The following is a 19,040-nucleotide window of genomic DNA, read 5'->3' on the forward strand; positions in this document are numbered from 1 at the left end:
AATGGTTTTTATGATTCTCTCTCTTTTAGCACCCTCAATAACTATTTGGTTTGGCAGGCGGTACGTGTCCTTACCCCTTGCCTATCAAGATCATTTCGCGATGCCTATAAGGGAGTGCGCAAAGCTTTAATGGGTTCTGATGGTGGTGAGGAGGTTTGGCGTTTTTGTGTTGCCGACACCGGCAATGTTGTGGGCTTTGCCGTGGGTGCCATTTTTGTGCGGCAAGCTTTCCATGGCGATTCAAAACCTGAAGCTGAACAAATGATCAACGAGATACGTGAAGCATTTAAAGTCAGCATACAAAACCTGCCATGGATGGATAATCGAACCCGGGCCCGGGCCATAGAAAAGGCAGATGCCATATCCGATATGATCGGATTCCCCGATTATATTCTAAATCAAGCCGAGTTGGATAAGAAGTATGCCGACCTCAACGTGACGGCAAATGCCTATTTCGAAAATAACATACAATCAAATATTTTCAATCTAAAGAAAAATCTTGAAAAGTTAGATCAACCGGTAAATAAAACAAATTGGGGCATGGTTCCGCACATGGTCAATGCCTACTATACACCTTCAAAAAATCAAATAGTTTTTCCAGCCGGCATTCTGCAATCGCCTTTCTTCGATAGACATCATCCGAAAAGTTTAAATTTTGGTGCTATGGGTGTTGTAATGGGTCATGAGCTGACCCATGCCTTCGACGATCAAGGACGGGAATTTGATAAATATGGCAATATCAATCGTTGGTGGGATAATAAAAGTATCGATCGCTTTAATGAGAAAACGGAGTGTATTGAGAAACAGTATGGCTCGTATGCCATATCCGGACGCCATTTGAATGGTAAACAAACTTTGGGTGAGAATATTGCCGATAATGGTGGCCTCAAGGCAGCCTATCATGCGTTCCTCAAGACATCGATGGACAAGGAGGCGGATGTCTTAAAACTGCCGGGATTGAATTTGACTCATAGGCAATTGTTTTTCGTTTCATTTGCAAGGGTAAGTTGATGTTTAATTTAAAATTCAAGTCAAGATAAAGCGCTTATCTTAGGCCGATTTATTTATAAGCGGAGCAGAATTTTATCCAGTCCATTGAGGGAGGGGGTGAAAAGCAATAGGTTTCGCCAACTCTGAATTTTGATATAGATGACGTAGTCATCCTTCACCGATGTGTCGAAGTTAGAGAAGGAACGGAAAGAACTGAACATCCGACGCCCATACAAACTGCAGGGGTTTTAAGGTCGAAGTTTTGGTGTTTGATGGGCGGGCCGAAGTGTCTTTTCGGAATGGCTAGGCAGGTGGCAGGTCAATATGAACTGTCTGCCAAGCAACACATTATGTTACTGACAGGGATGTCCAGCCTGGGGCTGCTTAGCTTAACACGGATTGATTTTATGTGGCTATGAGTGTTTCCTTGCCTTACCGCAAGTGATATATGGAACTTGTTTGTTGACTGGGTTTTCCCTTTGGTGCAAGCGACGAGTCTCGTGAAATTAAGAAGGCTTTAGAACAAAACACCGACGATCTTCGACATTGGTCTCTAATTCAGTTCTTAATACACGCATCCAAAATGTCAATATGATAAGGAAGGGTGGAATTTTGGCACATATTTCCTATACGTTAAAGTAGGATACCATAATGGTGCAGTCATCGGCATAGGAAACCATCTTAACTCCTGAAGGTGGGCAGGACCTGCTGTGGGGGTCATAACTGGCCACTGCTGTAAAAGACCTATGACAAGCAGGTGTGAGGACAACAACATTGAATACTGCAGGCTCTACCAAGACGAGGAAGTGACTGAAATATTCGAGCACCTTCTTTGCCGGTGTTCAAGTTTGATAAATAAATTGCTCCGGCTGTTTTGTGCCCCTGAGATTGCATCTCTCTCTCACTCTTTCCTCTTTTTCATAGCTGTTAAGATACTGCAAGAGCCTGGCTTTGGGCGGGTAAACTTAGGTCTTCTTGAGTTAAATTAATTTGTTATCCATCTTTTGTTGTCTGCTCTACCCATGTTGTTGTCTTTTAGTGTTCAAAAGACGCAAAACTCTTTTCTATCCGGGGTCGCTATCGGTGTGCTCACCGCTTTTTTTTCAACGACTATTCTATTCGGTTCAATTGTCAGTTCCCTGACTCCAGGGTCACTAGTGTTCACAAGTTAGATGCCAGGAGTGGGTACATCTCAGCGGTTGCTCTGGACTCGTCCATATGAGGGACCCAGTGAGTCATCGTCATCGGAAAACAAGAGTCCCCCGCAACATCCGCACACGCAGCACATAACACAGTCATTGCTGTTACAATCCCTAAAAATGCTTACTTTTTGGAAGAGTATTATGGCGAAGGAGTAGGAAACTAAGCTCAACAACAGCTGCAGTCTGTCCAATACAGGCATATATCGTTTGAGTCTTGCTCTAATTACCCGTACATGTTATATATGGGGGGTTGCAGACAAATTTGAAACTGGCGAGGTAGATTTGCTAAACGTATACATAGGGCCCAAAATAAGCCTAAGTTGTGGCAATCGAACGTCGGAAGCGAACTATACCCCAGCTGGCCGATTACATTGATAGCACTACGTTTTGCACAGTCAAGAAAGAGCGGAGAGTGTCACAGTTCGCCAGACATAACCATCGTGTCGCCTGGTCTGAAAAATTACGTCACATGGCAACCCTTCGATTCTCTTGGGTCGAACAATCTCCCCATAATTGTCTTCTTCAGCAGCCTGTCCAATTTCATCAATCATGGGAAAGCTAATTGGTCGGGTTTCAGAGAGTTCACTAATCACCACTTCAAGACCTCCAACCCTTCTTAAGTTCTTCTATTAGAAAGGACGTTACGATTCATCAACACTGCAGCAGCCACTCTCTATATACCTGCTGGTCGAATATCCGAAGTGAGATCAAACTGTGGTTAAATCATCTGAAGAGTTGCAACATTGGAGCTGGAATTAGCGAAATGTTGTGGAACGGTTAAGTCACTTCCGAACCCTGGAAAAAGGGAAGATAGGAGTTCAGTCACATTTGACGACGTTACGCTTACTGATTCAAAGAGGTGCGCAAGTTATTTTAATCGACAGTTTGTCGAGCACCCCGAGAGTGACAGGGCGAAGAGAAGAGTACTACGTCGCATTAGATGTCTTCCCGCCGAGGAGTAGACATCACAATTTACAATGGATGATGTTACGAATTTCATCAGGAACGCTAAATCATTGAAAACCTTGGGCCCTAATGGAATTTTCATGGGAATGCTGAACCAGCAGGACGGCCGGGAGTCGAGTATCTTCACCAAAGTTCTAAACCTGTCGCTAGTAACCCACATCGTAGCCGAAGTCCGGAAAATGGGCCAGGTGGTCCCGTTACTGAAGCCAGGGAAGAATGCCAGCAAAGGTCAATCGTGCAGACCGATTTCGCTTTTGTCGCCCGTTGCAAAGACCCTTGAGGCTTTAGCGTCAGAAATAGCTATCCAGTTACCGATCATCAGCGTGGGTTCCGTAAACAACACAGCACGACAACAGGCTGCACGCCACCTCCACACATATTAGTAGAAGGCTCAACCAGAGCAAGGCGTGTGATAGATAAAGATAAAGAAACTTCATTACCCAAGGTATGGTAAGGTATGCGGCGCCAGCATGGTGCAACGTGATGGAAAAATATTCAAACCTGTCGGAATGCCGCCCTGAGATTTGCAACAGTGTGCCTTATGTGTTCAGTGCACCATCGACATAAGGAGACAAAGATTCTTCCAGTACAGCAACACAATGACATGTTGTCGTTGCAGTACTTGCTCAGGTGTTACCGTGTGAGTCATCCTAATCACCATATGATGGATAGGACTCCACCACAGAAGCATGTCAGGAGGGATCTTTAGAAAGAGAGGGCCAACGTTACAGAGGGAACCCCTAGATCAACAACCCATCAAGCAGGTTTAAATAGCAGTCGAAGATGGCATAAGGAGTCCTCGGAGAACATCCCCCATATATCGCAGCTGAGGAGCGTAAGCTGCCACGACAAACCAGAACAGTGCTCAGCATTCTTTACAGCCCCAACAAAACACTGTATCTTTTCAACCATCCTGCCTCATCTACTTAACTAACTCCAGTAACTTTTTGGTTATAAACCTATCCAAGCAGTCACATTCCTAGACCTGGGGACAGACCTAGAGCCAGAGTCAGATTAACCAGGAAAACGAACATACTAACATATCACACGCTGATATGGGCCGACCCAAGAAAATTACGGGTTGCCAAGTTACGTCCATAGCCTTCAAAAATATTAATAAAAAAGTCCACGTTTGTGGACACACTCAAAAAATATTTAAAAAAATCCACGCTAGTCGAGATCATCAAACAATTTTTTTAAAGAAATTGACGTTTTCTAAGACCCTCAAGAAATATTTTTAATGACATCGACGTTTTCTAAGAACCTCAAGAAATATTTTTAATGACATCGACGTTTGTGGAGACCCTCATACATATTTTTTAAGAAAATCCCCGCTTGTCGAGACCATCATAAATATTTTAAATGAAATCGACGTTGTCGAGATCGGGGCGTTACATAACTCCCAACGGACATAACTCCCAAAACGATATTTTCACAATATTTTAAATATTTTCACAATTTAAAGATTTAAAGATATTTTTGAAAAAAAAAAAACGGGCGAATTTTTACATATGTTCATAATTTAAGAAGACAAAAAGTGTTTGTACAAATATTCAAATACTTTCTGAAAAACGAAAATATTTTTGAATAAATAGCGCGATTTTCTTAACAAATATTTTTACAATTTAAAACTTCTCCTTACTGCTACTTACATAATTTCGGGCATTATTTCGTTTTTAAATAATTTTATGAATTCAGGAGGATTTTGTGGATACTTCGGTATTGGTTGGCACTTAGGACTTCTCAAATGTATAATTCCGCTTACATTCTAACTCCTACTCTAAAATTTAAAAGAATGTATAACTATAAATTTCAAAATTAAGCAAAAAAATAATTGATAAATTAAGAAAAAAAATCGTTGGGAGTTATGTCCGCGATTTTTTGGGTGTTATGTCCGGTTTGCTTCACGGACATAACTCCCAAAGAATTTTGGGAGTTATGTCCGCAAAGCGCAGCGGACATAACGCCCAAAATCATTTTGGGAGTTATGTCCGTGGGAGTTATGTCCGGGCACCGTCGAGATCATCAAAAAATATCTTTAATGAAATCGACGTTAGTCGAGACCCTCAAAAAATATGTTTAAAAAATCCACGCTCGACGAGATCCTCAAAAAATATATTTAAAAAATCCACGCTTGCAAAGACACTCAAAAACTATTTTAAAAAATCCAGGCGTGTCGAGACCCTCAAAAAATTAAAAAAAATCCAGGCATGTCGAGACTATCAAAAAATATTTTAAAAATCCAACCTTTTCGAGACCACGAGATAAATCCACGCTTGTCGAGAACTTCAAAAAATAGTTTTAAAAAATCCACGCTTGTCGAGAACTTCAAAAAATAGTTTTAAAAAATCCACGCTTGTCGAGAACTTCAAAAAATAGTTTTAAAAAATCCACGCTTGTCGAGAACTTCAAAAAATAGTTTTAAAAAATCCACGCTTGTCGAGAACTTCAAAAAATAGTTTTAAAAAATCCACGCTTGTCGAGAACTTCAAAAAATAGTTTTAAAAAATCCACGCTTGTCGAGAACTTCAAAAAATAGTTTTAAAAAATCCACGCTTGTCGAGAACTTCAAAAAATAGTTTTAAAAAATCCACGCTTGTCGAGAACTTCAAAAAATAGTTTTAAAAAATCCACGCTTGTCGAGAACTTCAAAAAATAGTTTTAAAAAATCCACGCTTGTCGAGAACTTCAAAAAATAGTTTTAAAAAATCCACGCTTGTCGAGAACTTCAAAAAATAGTTTTAAAAAATCCACGCTTGTCGAGAACTTCAAAAAATAGTTTTAAAAAATCCACGCTTGTCGAGAACTTCAAAAAATAGTTTTAAAAAATCCACGCTTGTCGAGAACTTCAAAAAATAGTTTTAAAAAATCCACGCTTGTCGAGAACTTCAAAAAATAGTTTTAAAAAATCCACGCTTGTCGAGAACTTCAAAAAATAGTTTTAAAAAATCCACGCTTGTCGAGAACTTCAAAAAATAGTTTTAAAAAATCCACGCTTGTCGAGAACTTCAAAAAATAGTTTTAAAAAATCCACGCTTGTCGAGAACTTCAAAAAATAGTTTTAAAAAATCCACGCTTGTCGAGAACTTCAAAAAATAGTTTTAAAAAATCCACGCTTGTCGAGAACTTCAAAAAATAGTTTTAAAAAATCCACGCTTGTCGAGAACGTCAAAAAATAGTTTTAAAAAATCCACGCTTGTCGAGAACTTCAAAAAATAGTTTTAAAAAATCCACGCTTGTCGAGAACTTCAAAAAATAGTTTTAAAAAATCCACGCTTGTCGAGAACTTCAAAAAATAGTTTTAAAAAATCCACGCTTGTCGAGAACTTCAAAAAATAGTTTTAAAAAATCCACGCTTGTCGAGAACTTCAAAAAATAGTTTTAAAAAATCCACGCTTGTCGAGAACTTCAAAAAATAGTTTTAAAAAATCCACGCTTGTCGAGAACTTCAAAAAATAGTTTTAAAAAATCCACGCTTGTCGAGAACTTCAAAAAATAGTTTTAAAAAATCCACGCTTGTCGAGAACTTCAAAAAATAGTTTTAAAAAATCCACGCTTGTCGAGAACTTCAAAAAATAGTTTTAAAAAATCCACGCTTGTCGAGAACTTCAAAAAATAGTTTTAAAAAATCCACGCTTGTCGAGAACTTCAAAAAATAGTTTTAAAAAATCCACGCTTGTCGAGAACTTCAAAAAATAGTTTTAAAAAATCCACGCTTGTCGAGAACTTCAAAAAATAGTTTTAAAAAATCCACGCTTGTCGAGAACTTCAAAAAATAGTTTTAAAAAATCCACGCTTGTCGAGAACTTCAAAAAATAGTTTTAAAAAATCCACGCTTGTCGAGAACTTCAAAAAATAGTTTTAAAAAATCCACGCTTGTCGAGAACTTCAAAAAATAGTTTTAAAAAATCCACGCTTGTCGAGAACTTCAAAAAATAGTTTTAAAAAATCCACGCTTGTCGAGAACTTCAAAAAATAGTTTTAAAAAATCCACGCTTGTCGAGAACTTCAAAAAATAGTTTTAAAAAATCCACGCTTGTCGAGAACTTCAAAAAATAGTTTTAAAAAATCCACGCTTGTCGAGAACTTCAAAAAATAGTTTTAAAAAATCCACGCTTGTCGAGAACTTCAAAAAATAGTTTTAAAAAATCCACGCTTGTCGAGAACTTCAAAAAATAGTTTTAAAAAATCCACGCTTGTCGAGAACTTCAAAAAATAGTTTTAAAAAATCCACGCTTGTCGAGAACTTCAAAAAATAGTTTTAAAAAATCCACGCTTGTCGAGAACTTCAAAAAATAGTTTTAAAAAATCCACGCTTGTCGAGAACTTCAAAAAATAGTTTTAAAAAATCCACGCTTGTCGAGAACTTCAAAAAATAGTTTTAAAAAATCCACGCTTGTCGAGAACTTCAAAAAATAGTTTTAAAAAATCCACGCTTGTCGAGAACTTCAAAAAATAGTTTTAAAAAATCCACGCTTGTCGAGAACTTCAAAAAATAGTTTTAAAAAATCCACGCTTGTCGAGAACTTCAAAAAATAGTTTTAAAAAATCCACGCTTGTCGAGAACTTCAAAAAATAGTTTTAAAAAATCCACGCTTGTCGAGAACTTCAAAAAATAGTTTTAAAAAATCCACGCTTGTCGAGAACTTCAAAAAATAGTTTTAAAAAATCCACGCTTGTCGAGAACTTCAAAAAATAGTTTTAAAAAATCCACGCTTGTCGAGAACTTCAAAAAATAGTTTTAAAAAATCCACGCTTGTCGAGAACTTCAAAAAATAGTTTTAAAAAATCCACGCTTGTCGAGAACTTCAAAAAATAGTTTTAAAAAATCCACGCTTGTCGAGAACTTCAAAAAATAGTTTTAAAAAATCCACGCTTGTCGAGAACTTCAAAAAATAGTTTTAAAAAATCCACGCTTGTCGAGAACTTCAAAAAATAGTTTTAAAAAATCCACGCTTGTCGAGAACTTCAAAAAATAGTTTTAAAAAATCCACGCTTGTCGAGAACTTCAAAAAATAGTTTTAAAAAATCCACGCTTGTCGAGAACTTCAAAAAATAGTTTTAAAAAATCCACGCTTGTCGAGAACTTCAAAAAATAGTTTTAAAAAATCCACGCTTGTCGAGAACTTCAAAAAATAGTTTTAAAAAATCCACGCTTGTCGAGAACTTCAAAAAATAGTTTTAAAAAATCCACGCTTGTCGAGAACTTCAAAAAATAGTTTTAAAAAATCCACGCTTGTCGAGAACTTCAAAAAATAGTTTTAAAAAATCCACGCTTGTCGAGAACTTCAAAAAATAGTTTTAAAAAATCCACGCTTGTCGAGAACTTCAAAAAATAGTTTTAAAAAATCCACGCTTGTCGAGAACTTCAAAAAATAGTTTTAAAAAATCCACGCTTGTCGAGAACTTCAAAAAATAGTTTTAAAAAATCCACGCTTGTCGAGAACTTCAAAAAATAGTTTTAAAAAATCCACGCTTGTCGAGAACTTCAAAAAATAGTTTTAAAAAATCCACGCTTGTCGAGAACTTCAAAAAATAGTTTTAAAAAATCCACGCTTGTCGAGAACTTCAAAAAATAGTTTTAAAAAATCCACGCTTGTCGAGAACTTCAAAAAATAGTTTTAAAAAATCCACGCTTGTCGAGAACTTCAAAAAATAGTTTTAAAAAATCCACGCTTGTCGAGAACTTCAAAAAATAGTTTTAAAAAATCCACGCTTGTCGAGAACTTCAAAAAATAGTTTTAAAAAATCCACGCTTGTCGAGAACTTCAAAAAATAGTTTTAAAAAATCCACGCTTGTCGAGAACTTCAAAAAATAGTTTTAAAAAATCCACGCTTGTCGAGAACTTCAAAAAATAGTTTTAAAAAATCCACGCTTGTCGAGAACTTCAAAAAATAGTTTTAAAAAATCCACGCTTGTCGAGAACTTCAAAAAATAGTTTTAAAAAATCCACGCTTGTCGAGAACTTCAAAAAATAGTTTTAAAAAATCCACGCTTGTCGAGAACTTCAAAAAATAGTTTTAAAAAATCCACGCTTGTCGAGAACTTCAAAAAATAGTTTTAAAAAATCCACGCTTGTCGAGAACTTCAAAAAATAGTTTTAAAAAATCCACGCTTGTCGAGAACTTCAAAAAATAGTTTTAAAAAATCCACGCTTGTCGAGAACTTCAAAAAATAGTTTTAAAAAATCCACGCTTGTCGAGAACTTCAAAAAATAGTTTTAAAAAATCCACGCTTGTCGAGAACTTCAAAAAATAGTTTTAAAAAATCCACGCTTGTCGAGAACTTCAAAAAATAGTTTTAAAAAATCCACGCTTGTCGAGAACTTCAAAAAATAGTTTTAAAAAATCCACGCTTGTCGAGAACTTCAAAAAATAGTTTTAAAAAATCCACGCTTGTCGAGAACTTCAAAAAATAGTTTTAAAAAATCCACGCTTGTCGAGAACTTCAAAAAATAGTTTTAAAAAATCCACGCTTGTCGAGAACTTCAAAAAATAGTTTTAAAAAATCCACGCTTGTCGAGAACTTCAAAAAATAGTTTTAAAAAATCCACGCTTGTCGAGAACTTCAAAAAATAGTTTTAAAAAATCCACGCTTGTCGAGAACTTCAAAAAATAGTTTTAAAAAATCCACGCTTGTCGAGAACTTCAAAAAATAGTTTTAAAAAATCCACGCTTGTCGAGAACTTCAAAAAATAGTTTTAAAAAATCCACGCTTGTCGAGAACTTCAAAAAATAGTTTTAAAAAATCCACGCTTGTCGAGAACTTCAAAAAATAGTTTTAAAAAATCCACGCTTGTCGAGAACTTCAAAAAATAGTTTTAAAAAATCCACGCTTGTCGAGAACTTCAAAAAATAGTTTTAAAAAATCCACGCTTGTCGAGAACTTCAAAAAATAGTTTTAAAAAATCCACGCTTGTCGAGAACTTCAAAAAATAGTTTTAAAAAATCCACGCTTGTCGAGAACTTCAAAAAATAGTTTTAAAAAATCCACGCTTGTCGAGAACTTCAAAAAATAGTTTTAAAAAATCCACGCTTGTCGAGAACTTCAAAAAATAGTTTTAAAAAATCCACGCTTGTCGAGAACTTCAAAAAATAGTTTTAAAAAATCCACGCTTGTCGAGAACTTCAAAAAATAGTTTTAAAAAATCCACGCTTGTCGAGAACTTCAAAAAATAGTTTTAAAAAATCCACGCTTGTCGAGAACTTCAAAAAATAGTTTTAAAAAATCCACGCTTGTCGAGAACTTCAAAAAATAGTTTTAAAAAATCCACGCTTGTCGAGAACTTCAAAAAATAGTTTTAAAAAATCCACGCTTGTCGAGAACTTCAAAAAATAGTTTTAAAAAATCCACGCTTGTCGAGAACTTCAAAAAATAGTTTTAAAAAATCCACGCTTGTCGAGAACTTCAAAAAATAGTTTTAAAAAATCCACGCTTGTCGAGAACTTCAAAAAATAGTTTTAAAAAATCCACGCTTGTCGAGAACTTCAAAAAATAGTTTTAAAAAATCCACGCTTGTCGAGAACTTCAAAAAATAGTTTTAAAAAATCCACGCTTGTCGAGAACTTCAAAAAATAGTTTTAAAAAATCCACGCTTGTCGAGAACTTCAAAAAATAGTTTTAAAAAATCCACGCTTGTCGAGAACTTCAAAAAATAGTTTTAAAAAATCCACGCTTGTCGAGAACTTCAAAAAATAGTTTTAAAAAATCCACGCTTGTCGAGAACTTCAAAAAATAGTTTTAAAAAATCCACGCTTGTCGAGAACTTCAAAAAATAGTTTTAAAAAATCCACGCTTGTCGAGAACTTCAAAAAATAGTTTTAAAAAATCCACGCTTGTCGAGAACTTCAAAAAATAGTTTTAAAAAATCCACGCTTGTCGAGAACTTCAAAAAATAGTTTTAAAAAATCCACGCTTGTCGAGAACTTCAAAAAATAGTTTTAAAAAATCCACGCTTGTCGAGAACTTCAAAAAATAGTTTTAAAAAATCCACGCTTGTCGAGAACTTCAAAAAATAGTTTTAAAAAATCCACGCTTGTCGAGAACTTCAAAAAATAGTTTTAAAAAATCCACGCTTGTCGAGAACTTCAAAAAATAGTTTTAAAAAATCCACGCTTGTCGAGAACTTCAAAAAATAGTTTTAAAAAATCCACGCTTGTCGAGAACTTCAAAAAATAGTTTTAAAAAATCCACGCTTGTCGAGAACTTCAAAAAATAGTTTTAAAAAATCCACGCTTGTCGAGAACTTCAAAAAATAGTTTTAAAAAATCCACGCTTGTCGAGAACTTCAAAAAATAGTTTTAAAAAATCCACGCTTGTCGAGAACTTCAAAAAATAGTTTTAAAAAATCCACGCTTGTCGAGAACTTCAAAAAATAGTTTTAAAAAATCCACGCTTGTCGAGAACTTCAAAAAATAGTTTTAAAAAATCCACGCTTGTCGAGAACTTCAAAAAATAGTTTTAAAAAATCCACGCTTGTCGAGAACTTCAAAAAATAGTTTTAAAAAATCCACGCTTGTCGAGAACTTCAAAAAATAGTTTTAAAAAATCCACGCTTGTCGAGAACTTCAAAAAATAGTTTTAAAAAATCCACGCTTGTCGAGAACTTCAAAAAATAGTTTTAAAAAATCCACGCTTGTCGAGAACTTCAAAAAATAGTTTTAAAAAATCCACGCTTGTCGAGAACTTCAAAAAATAGTTTTAAAAAATCCACGCTTGTCGAGAACTTCAAAAAATAGTTTTAAAAAATCCACGCTTGTCGAGAACTTCAAAAAATAGTTTTAAAAAATCCACGCTTGTCGAGAACTTCAAAAAATAGTTTTAAAAAATCCACGCTTGTCGAGAACTTCAAAAAATAGTTTTAAAAAATCCACGCTTGTCGAGAACTTCAAAAAATAGTTTTAAAAAATCCACGCTTGTCGAGAACTTCAAAAAATAGTTTTAAAAAATCCACGCTTGTCGAGAACTTCAAAAAATAGTTTTAAAAAATCCACGCTTGTCGAGAACTTCAAAAAATAGTTTTAAAAAATCCACGCTTGTCGAGAACTTCAAAAAATAGTTTTAAAAAATCCACGCTTGTCGAGAACTTCAAAAAATAGTTTTAAAAAATCCACGCTTGTCGAGAACTTCAAAAAATAGTTTTAAAAAATCCACGCTTGTCGAGAACTTCAAAAAATAGTTTTAAAAAATCCACGCTTGTCGAGAACTTCAAAAAATAGTTTTAAAAAATCCACGCTTGTCGAGAACTTCAAAAAATAGTTTTAAAAAATCCACGCTTGTCGAGAACTTCAAAAAATAGTTTTAAAAAATCCACGCTTGCCGAGACCCTCAAAAATATTTACAAAAATTAACGTTTGTCGAGAACCTCAAAAAATATTTAAAAAAAATCCACACTTCTCGAGACCTTCAAAAAATATTTTTAGTTCAACGAGACCCTCAAAAATATTTACAAAAATCCACGTTTGTCGAGAACCTCAAAAAATATTTTAAAAAAATCCACACTTCTCGAGACCTTCAAAAAATATTTTTAGTTCAACGAGACCCTCAAAAATATTTTTAAAAAAATCCACGCTCGACGGGAACCTCAAAAATTATTTTTAAAAAAATTCAAATAAAAGAAACGACACTAGCCGGGATTATCAAGAAATATTTTTAATGAAATCGACGCTTGTCGAGACCCTCAAAAATATTTTTAATGAAATCGACGCTTGTCGAGACCCTCAAAAATATTTTTAAAAAATCCACGCTTGCCGAGACCCTCAAAAAATATTAAAAAATAAACCCACGTTTGTCGAGAACTTCAAAAATATTTTTAAAAAATCCACGCAATACGAGACCGTCAAAAATATTTTTAAAAAATCCACGCAATACGAGACCGTCAAAAATATTTATAAAAAATCCACGCTCGACGAGACCCTCAAAAATATTGTTAAAAAAATTCAAGCTCGACGAGACTCTCAAAAAATATGTTAAAAAATCCACGTTTGTCGAGAACCTCAAAAAATATTTTTTAAAAAAATCCACGTTTGTCGAGAACCTCAAAAAATATTTTTTAAAAAATCCACGCTCGACGAAACCCTTAAAAATATTATTTAAAAAATCCACGCTCGACGAAACCCTTAAAAATATTTAAAAAAATCCACGCTCGACGAGACCCTCAAAAATATTTTTAAAAGAAATCCACGCTCGACGAGACCCTCAAAAAATATTTAAAAAAATCCAGACTTGTCGAGATACTCAAAAAATATTTAAAAAACCCAACCTTGTCGAGACCGCGAGATAAATCCACGCTTGTCGAGACCCAAAAAAATTATTAATAAAAAATTCCACCTTTGCCCAGACCCTGAAAACGAGACTCTCAAAAATTTTTTAAAAAAAAATAAACGCTCATGCCAGTGCAATTCCTTAAATTCTGGTAGAAGCGCCCTCGTTCACTTTGCAAAACGTAGAGATATTTATTTTCTTCGCCATCTCTTTGGCTCTCTGGTCATTGCATACGATGGAGTGTCATACTTCATGGTGACATAATAAATAATGCGGAACATAGTATTTTATCCGCGGATAACTGTAGGGCTCTTTCGTGATCTCAAGAATCAAAAATCAATATAATCCTTTTTGCTGTGCTCCATCAGGAAGGTCAGGCCTGAACATTGGTTTGGCTTTAGTTGTTCTGTTCTATTTTTTCAGATGCTAGTTGACTCAGGTTTTTTGTTGGTGTACTTTAAATTGAATATGAGTTCAAATCTAGCTATCACTAATTTCATAAATAGTATCGTTTTAACTCCTTCCCTTTATTTTTCTTATTCCAGGTATGGTGTTCCTCAGACACTGAAGAAACAATAATGCTACAACTGGAAAAAGATACACATTCACCGTCACGACTGCGGGTCATTGGGACTCTCTCAAATATGCCCGAATTTGCTGAAGTCTTTCAGTGTAAGCCGGGCTCAAAAATGAATCCTGAGAAAAAGTGTGCAGTATGGTAAAGTTAAGCGTAACTCCGCGATTGACTGTTAATTTTCTTCTACTTCTGCTAAATACCAAAAACAACAACCACAATACTATGTGGTAAACAACCAAAGGTATGTATATGTATATGAATGTGCGTAAATGTCAGCGTATAGATTTTTTTTTAAAACGTGTTTTAGTTTTTTTATCGAAATTCTTAACGATTCTAATGTTAAAAAAAAAAAAAACTAATGAAAGAAATAAATAAAAATATAATGAATGTGTGTGTGATTTTTAATATTAAGTAATTCCAAATAAATTGATAATTTTTTATAAAAAAACCATCAAATAATAAGTTAATTAATAAATAATTAACAAAAAAGATGAAAAAGAACAAATATTAAGTCATAAATCAAATTTGAAATGAAACAGATGAACAAAAATGGAATTAAATTAAAAACTGATAAACAATTAATATTAAAAATAGAATATGTATGTATATGTAAGAAACTATTATTTTATTTACACAAAAGTAACTGGCTACGAAATTTCGCAAGCTATGAAGTCACCTAGAGTCCACTGCTGAAGTTAATCCAAGAATTTGTTTATGCCTTCCGGTCCTGACTTTTATACGAAACTAGGTCTTTAAAAGTTCCAATTCGACTGACCTCGTTATAAGCTCTCCTGTTAACCTTTCTGAGATTGATTAGTTCTTAGTTCCTCCAAATTGGCATAGATTCCCTACCATTCAAAATTAATGGGCAAAACTTCTCATAGGAACCTCGTAAACCTCGCGGCCTGTGCAGCATGCTGGGCAGATGTTTTGCGCGGTGTCATCAATTCTTGCCCTATAGGTATTCAGACGGTTGCACCATCCCGAGCGTACTCTGGTTTGTCGTGGCAGCTGACGCTCCTCAGCTGAGAAAGAAGCGGGATGTTCTCCGAGGACTGCATTCACAGGATAGCTGTATATGTCATCTGCGTCTGCATCTGTGTGAATGCTATTGAAATTTGCTTGATAGGCTTGCAGATCTAGGGGCTCTCTGTTGCAACGTTGGACCTCTCTTTCTAGATCATGAAGATCTCTCCACCATATGGTGATTAGGATACCATTGTGTGTGCTTTAGAATCTTTGTCTCCCCATGTAGATGGTCCACTGAAGAGATGAAAAGGTATCCTGTTGCAGTTCTCAGATCGGCGTTCTGACAGGTTTGAATATTTTTCCATCATGTTGCACTTATATTCGCGGAGCAAACAGTCGCCGCATAGCTTACCACATACCGACATATCGCGTTTCTTTATATGCACACCAAGTCCTGCCGACTAGGGACATGAGGACCCTGTTCCTACATTTCAGCTTGTCGTCAATAGGTATGGCATGCGCAGACGACTTGAACATCCTATCGAATGCGACCTCTAGAATTTTGGGGTCAATTTCGTCCAATCTTTTGCATTCGATGTAGAGGTTAAACAGTTCCGGAGATATCACTCCATCTTGGGGAACACTCTGTTTCTCTCTACGTGTATTGGATTTCTTGTTCCAGAATTACACGCACCACACATATAATTGATCATCCAACGTTTCAAACTTGGCCGGAGGGTTGTCTGCTTTATGTCCTCAGACATCGTGGAGTGCTTGTCAGCATCAAAGACTTTTAATAAGTCATGCGCCACCATCCCTGTTTTATCATACGACTTTCTCTGGTTGAGTCCTCGGCAAATATGTGTGGAGAAGGCGTGCAGCGCTGTTGTTGTGCTGTGCTGCCTACGGAATCAATGCTGATGATCGGCAACTGGATAGTAATTGCTGACGTTGGGGAGGAGTAAAGCCTTAAGAATCTTTGCGAAATCGTTGTATACCATTAACATTAGCTTGTTCGAGAGTGACTTAACCGTTATCCACGAGTTACTTATTCCTGCTCCAAAACTGGAACTCATCAGGTGATTAACCACTTGTTCAGCCGCTATGCTCACCGACCAACCTGTTGACTACAAGCGTCAGCTCCCTGAATTTGGTGTCACAGAGGCAAGGGAAAGCTCATCATGATCATTTGCTAATCAAATCACCTCTGCTGGGAAATTTGGTCTCACCTCGGGTATTTGACCAGAAGGAATGTATATAGCGACTGGCGGCAGTAATGATGATGTCTCGGAACGTCCTTTCTGCTAGCCAAACATCAGAAGGGTGGAGAGATCTTTTTGAAGCGTTTTGGGCGTTCTGCTAATGGAGACAATTACGGGAGATATTCTAACCCAAGAGAAACGATGGGTCGCCAGGTGACGTCATTTATCTGGCCAGGTGACATGGTTATATCTGGCGAACTGTTACACTCTCCGCTTATTCTGGTTGGGGCGTCCTCATTGACCGTGCTATCAATCTGCTCAGCCCCAAGACCAGATGGTTATGTTTTTCAAAAAGGGGGCTAATGTTTGGGGCTATAACCTGAAGTATAGCTATTTATCGGCAAGATGTATACGTTACCCTGTAACCCCCAAACATCCCATGTATAGGTACGGATTAGAGCCAGGCTCAAGCGAGATAGATCCGTATTGAACAGACTGGTGCAATAGAAAAGGTAATCCTCCACATCTGGTGCGATCCTTTTTTAGTAAGTTGTAACCATCTCAACGCTGCAAGCTGCAATTGTTGTTGAGCTTGGTTTCCTGCACCACATCGACCTTGATATTCTTCCGACTCCACTGCAATTAAATTCCAAAAAGGATACATTTTCAGGGATTGGAACAACAACGGCTGGTGTTAAATGCTGGTTGTGCGGCTGATTTTGGGGGTGCTGCGGGAAAGTCTCGTGTTCTGATGGTGACGACGACGTTTCACTGTGGGCGATGTTCACGCAGCAACATAGTCCCTGTTGAGTCCACAGCAACCCCTGAAATTCACCCACTGCCGGCATTTATTGGATCTCACAAAAGTTTCAGTGTTTTGGATGCGGATGTGGCAAACTGAGCATGTACATACATATTGGTCCTGGGTTTTTCTTCGTTCCGGCTCTGACCAAAGGACATGTTGCTCCCAACACAGAAAAAACGACACAAACATGTGTACACTGAGGTGGTAGCCGCTGGTCGGAACAAGGGTTTTGTATGATCAATCCCGTATTGATGTATGGGCCTTCGTCGGATTGACAAGACGTTCTTCGAGAAGTTAGCGTAGAGTAGTAGAGAATTAGAGAGACTACTCTCTTTCTTTTCGATATCCTTCGCTGTATGAAGTTCTTCACATTCTCTTAGCGGTAATGAAGACAAGCAATTGAACTTCTCTAAGTTAACCCCTCTGGGGTTCCTATGAGGTTATTTCACTATTAGTTTAAGTTCTGTATAATTTTAAGGGCCTGTTTCACTATGTCGATAGAAAATGATTGCGAACGAAAAACACATAAACTTTGGTTTTCCTGACAATATTGACTTTGTGCTTGCTTTAAAACAACTACAAAATTTAAAAATCATACACAAGTTTAGTTGTTTTTCGTTCGTTTTCATTTTCGTTTGACATAGTGAAACAGGCTGTAAGTGTAGATTACTACTACGATGGTGACTTTTTCGATGAGGAATGAAAGACTTTTTTAATAAAACATAGAAATTAATTATTTTGGATTTTTGGTGACAAAGATAGCAAGATGTGTTTCGAACTAAATAATATAAATTAAAAAAGTAGGTTTTTACGAAATGGGTTTCTGTAGTTCGCATCACATTACCAATGTAATAAAAATATAAAAAGTGTGGTCTACTAACTTTAAGTTCAAGCAACAAAAACCGTTTATTGTGCACCCAAAACTGATTTGTATCTTAGATTACTATACTTTCAAACCAACAAGAAACTATTCTTCCAAGATCTATTATATTTTTGTACTTAAGCTACAGTTTTTCCTAAAATAAAAGAAAACAACAAAACAAATCAAACAAAAACTATACAATTCATGCTAAATAAGTGTGCAAGAAGAACATTCGATTTGTGCCTAAAAAGCTAAATCAAATGAAATAAATTGAATTAAAAAAACTAGAGGCAAATTTTTCTAGGACCATTCGAAAGCAAATTTGTTGAAAAAAACTACAAAATATGTTGAAAAATATTTTTTAATATTTGGTTTTCTTAGATCCATTAATAATCCGTAATAACAGATGCTTTCTACCAGTTCGAACGAATTTGGTTTCGAATCTTAGAGGGAGCGGCCGGTTGACAACCTACAATTCCCATTTATATTTATTTCTGAATTCTTTATATTTAGCATTTATATTACCTTATGATATACATCTACAATAGTTATATAAACATATCTCCCAAGAAAAAGATAAAAAACTAAAGGTCCTTAATGTAAAAAATACACATACAATATCCTACCGCAAAATATAATCTCTCAATAGGAAAAAAAGATTAAGATCAGATATATACTAGTGCTTGTTAACATGATAATGGTGCTACCTTGATTAATTTAATTTCTTGTTATTTTTTATAATTTTCTTATAAATCGAGATAGACAGTTTATCATAATAATAAGCTATTGTGTAAATGTACTCTAATAGTAAGCTCAAAGGTAAGAGATAAGCTGAAATGATTGAAATTTTAGCTTGGAACATTGTTTTCACTGTTGAAATGGGGATGTATGTTTAATCGAAAACAATAATCAAATTTTAAATTTTCGAATGTTTTAAACTGTTTTCTTGAAATTGTTCCTAATTGTGCTACCAAAAGTGGTTAAATATTAGCGATGTAGAAAAAGATGCTCAGCTATACCCATTTCAAATTTGTAGAATTTTATTCCTTTGGCGAATATCTGTGATTCTGTTAAACTCATTCCAAGGGAAGAACATGATAATGAATGTAGACCTGGCCTGAGCTTTAAATATGTTGGTGTTGATGGGTCACCTGGTAATTAAGAACATCAGCAGACCTTTAAATTAGTACCATGTAGGTTATG

The 19,040-nt window shown here is 35.7% G+C and overlaps 1 protein-coding gene across 6 annotated transcripts in view; it reads left to right on the forward strand.

The window, feature by feature from the left end:
* Positions 1 to 14,549, forward strand: part of Nep3 (M13 family metallopeptidase neprilysin 3) — a 36,392-nt gene extending 21,843 nt beyond the window's left edge. For all 6 annotated transcript variants that reach the window (XM_073972056.1, XM_073972055.1, XM_073972058.1 and 3 more), the window contains exons 7-8: positions 30 to 1,002; positions 13,968 to 14,549. In XM_073972056.1, the coding sequence (XP_073828157.1) occupies positions 30 to 1,002; positions 13,968 to 14,144 (1,150 nt within the window). In that variant the 3' untranslated portion in view covers positions 14,145 to 14,549. The remainder of the gene's footprint in view (positions 1 to 29; positions 1,003 to 13,967) is intronic.
* The last annotated feature ends 4,491 nt before the right edge of the window (positions 14,550 to 19,040 follow it).

Source organism: Musca autumnalis, unplaced genomic scaffold, assembly GCF_047663935.1.
Source record: "Musca autumnalis isolate F117 unplaced genomic scaffold, ASM4766393v1 scaffold_3, whole genome shotgun sequence".
NCBI lineage: Eukaryota > Metazoa > Arthropoda > Insecta > Diptera > Muscidae > Musca > Musca autumnalis.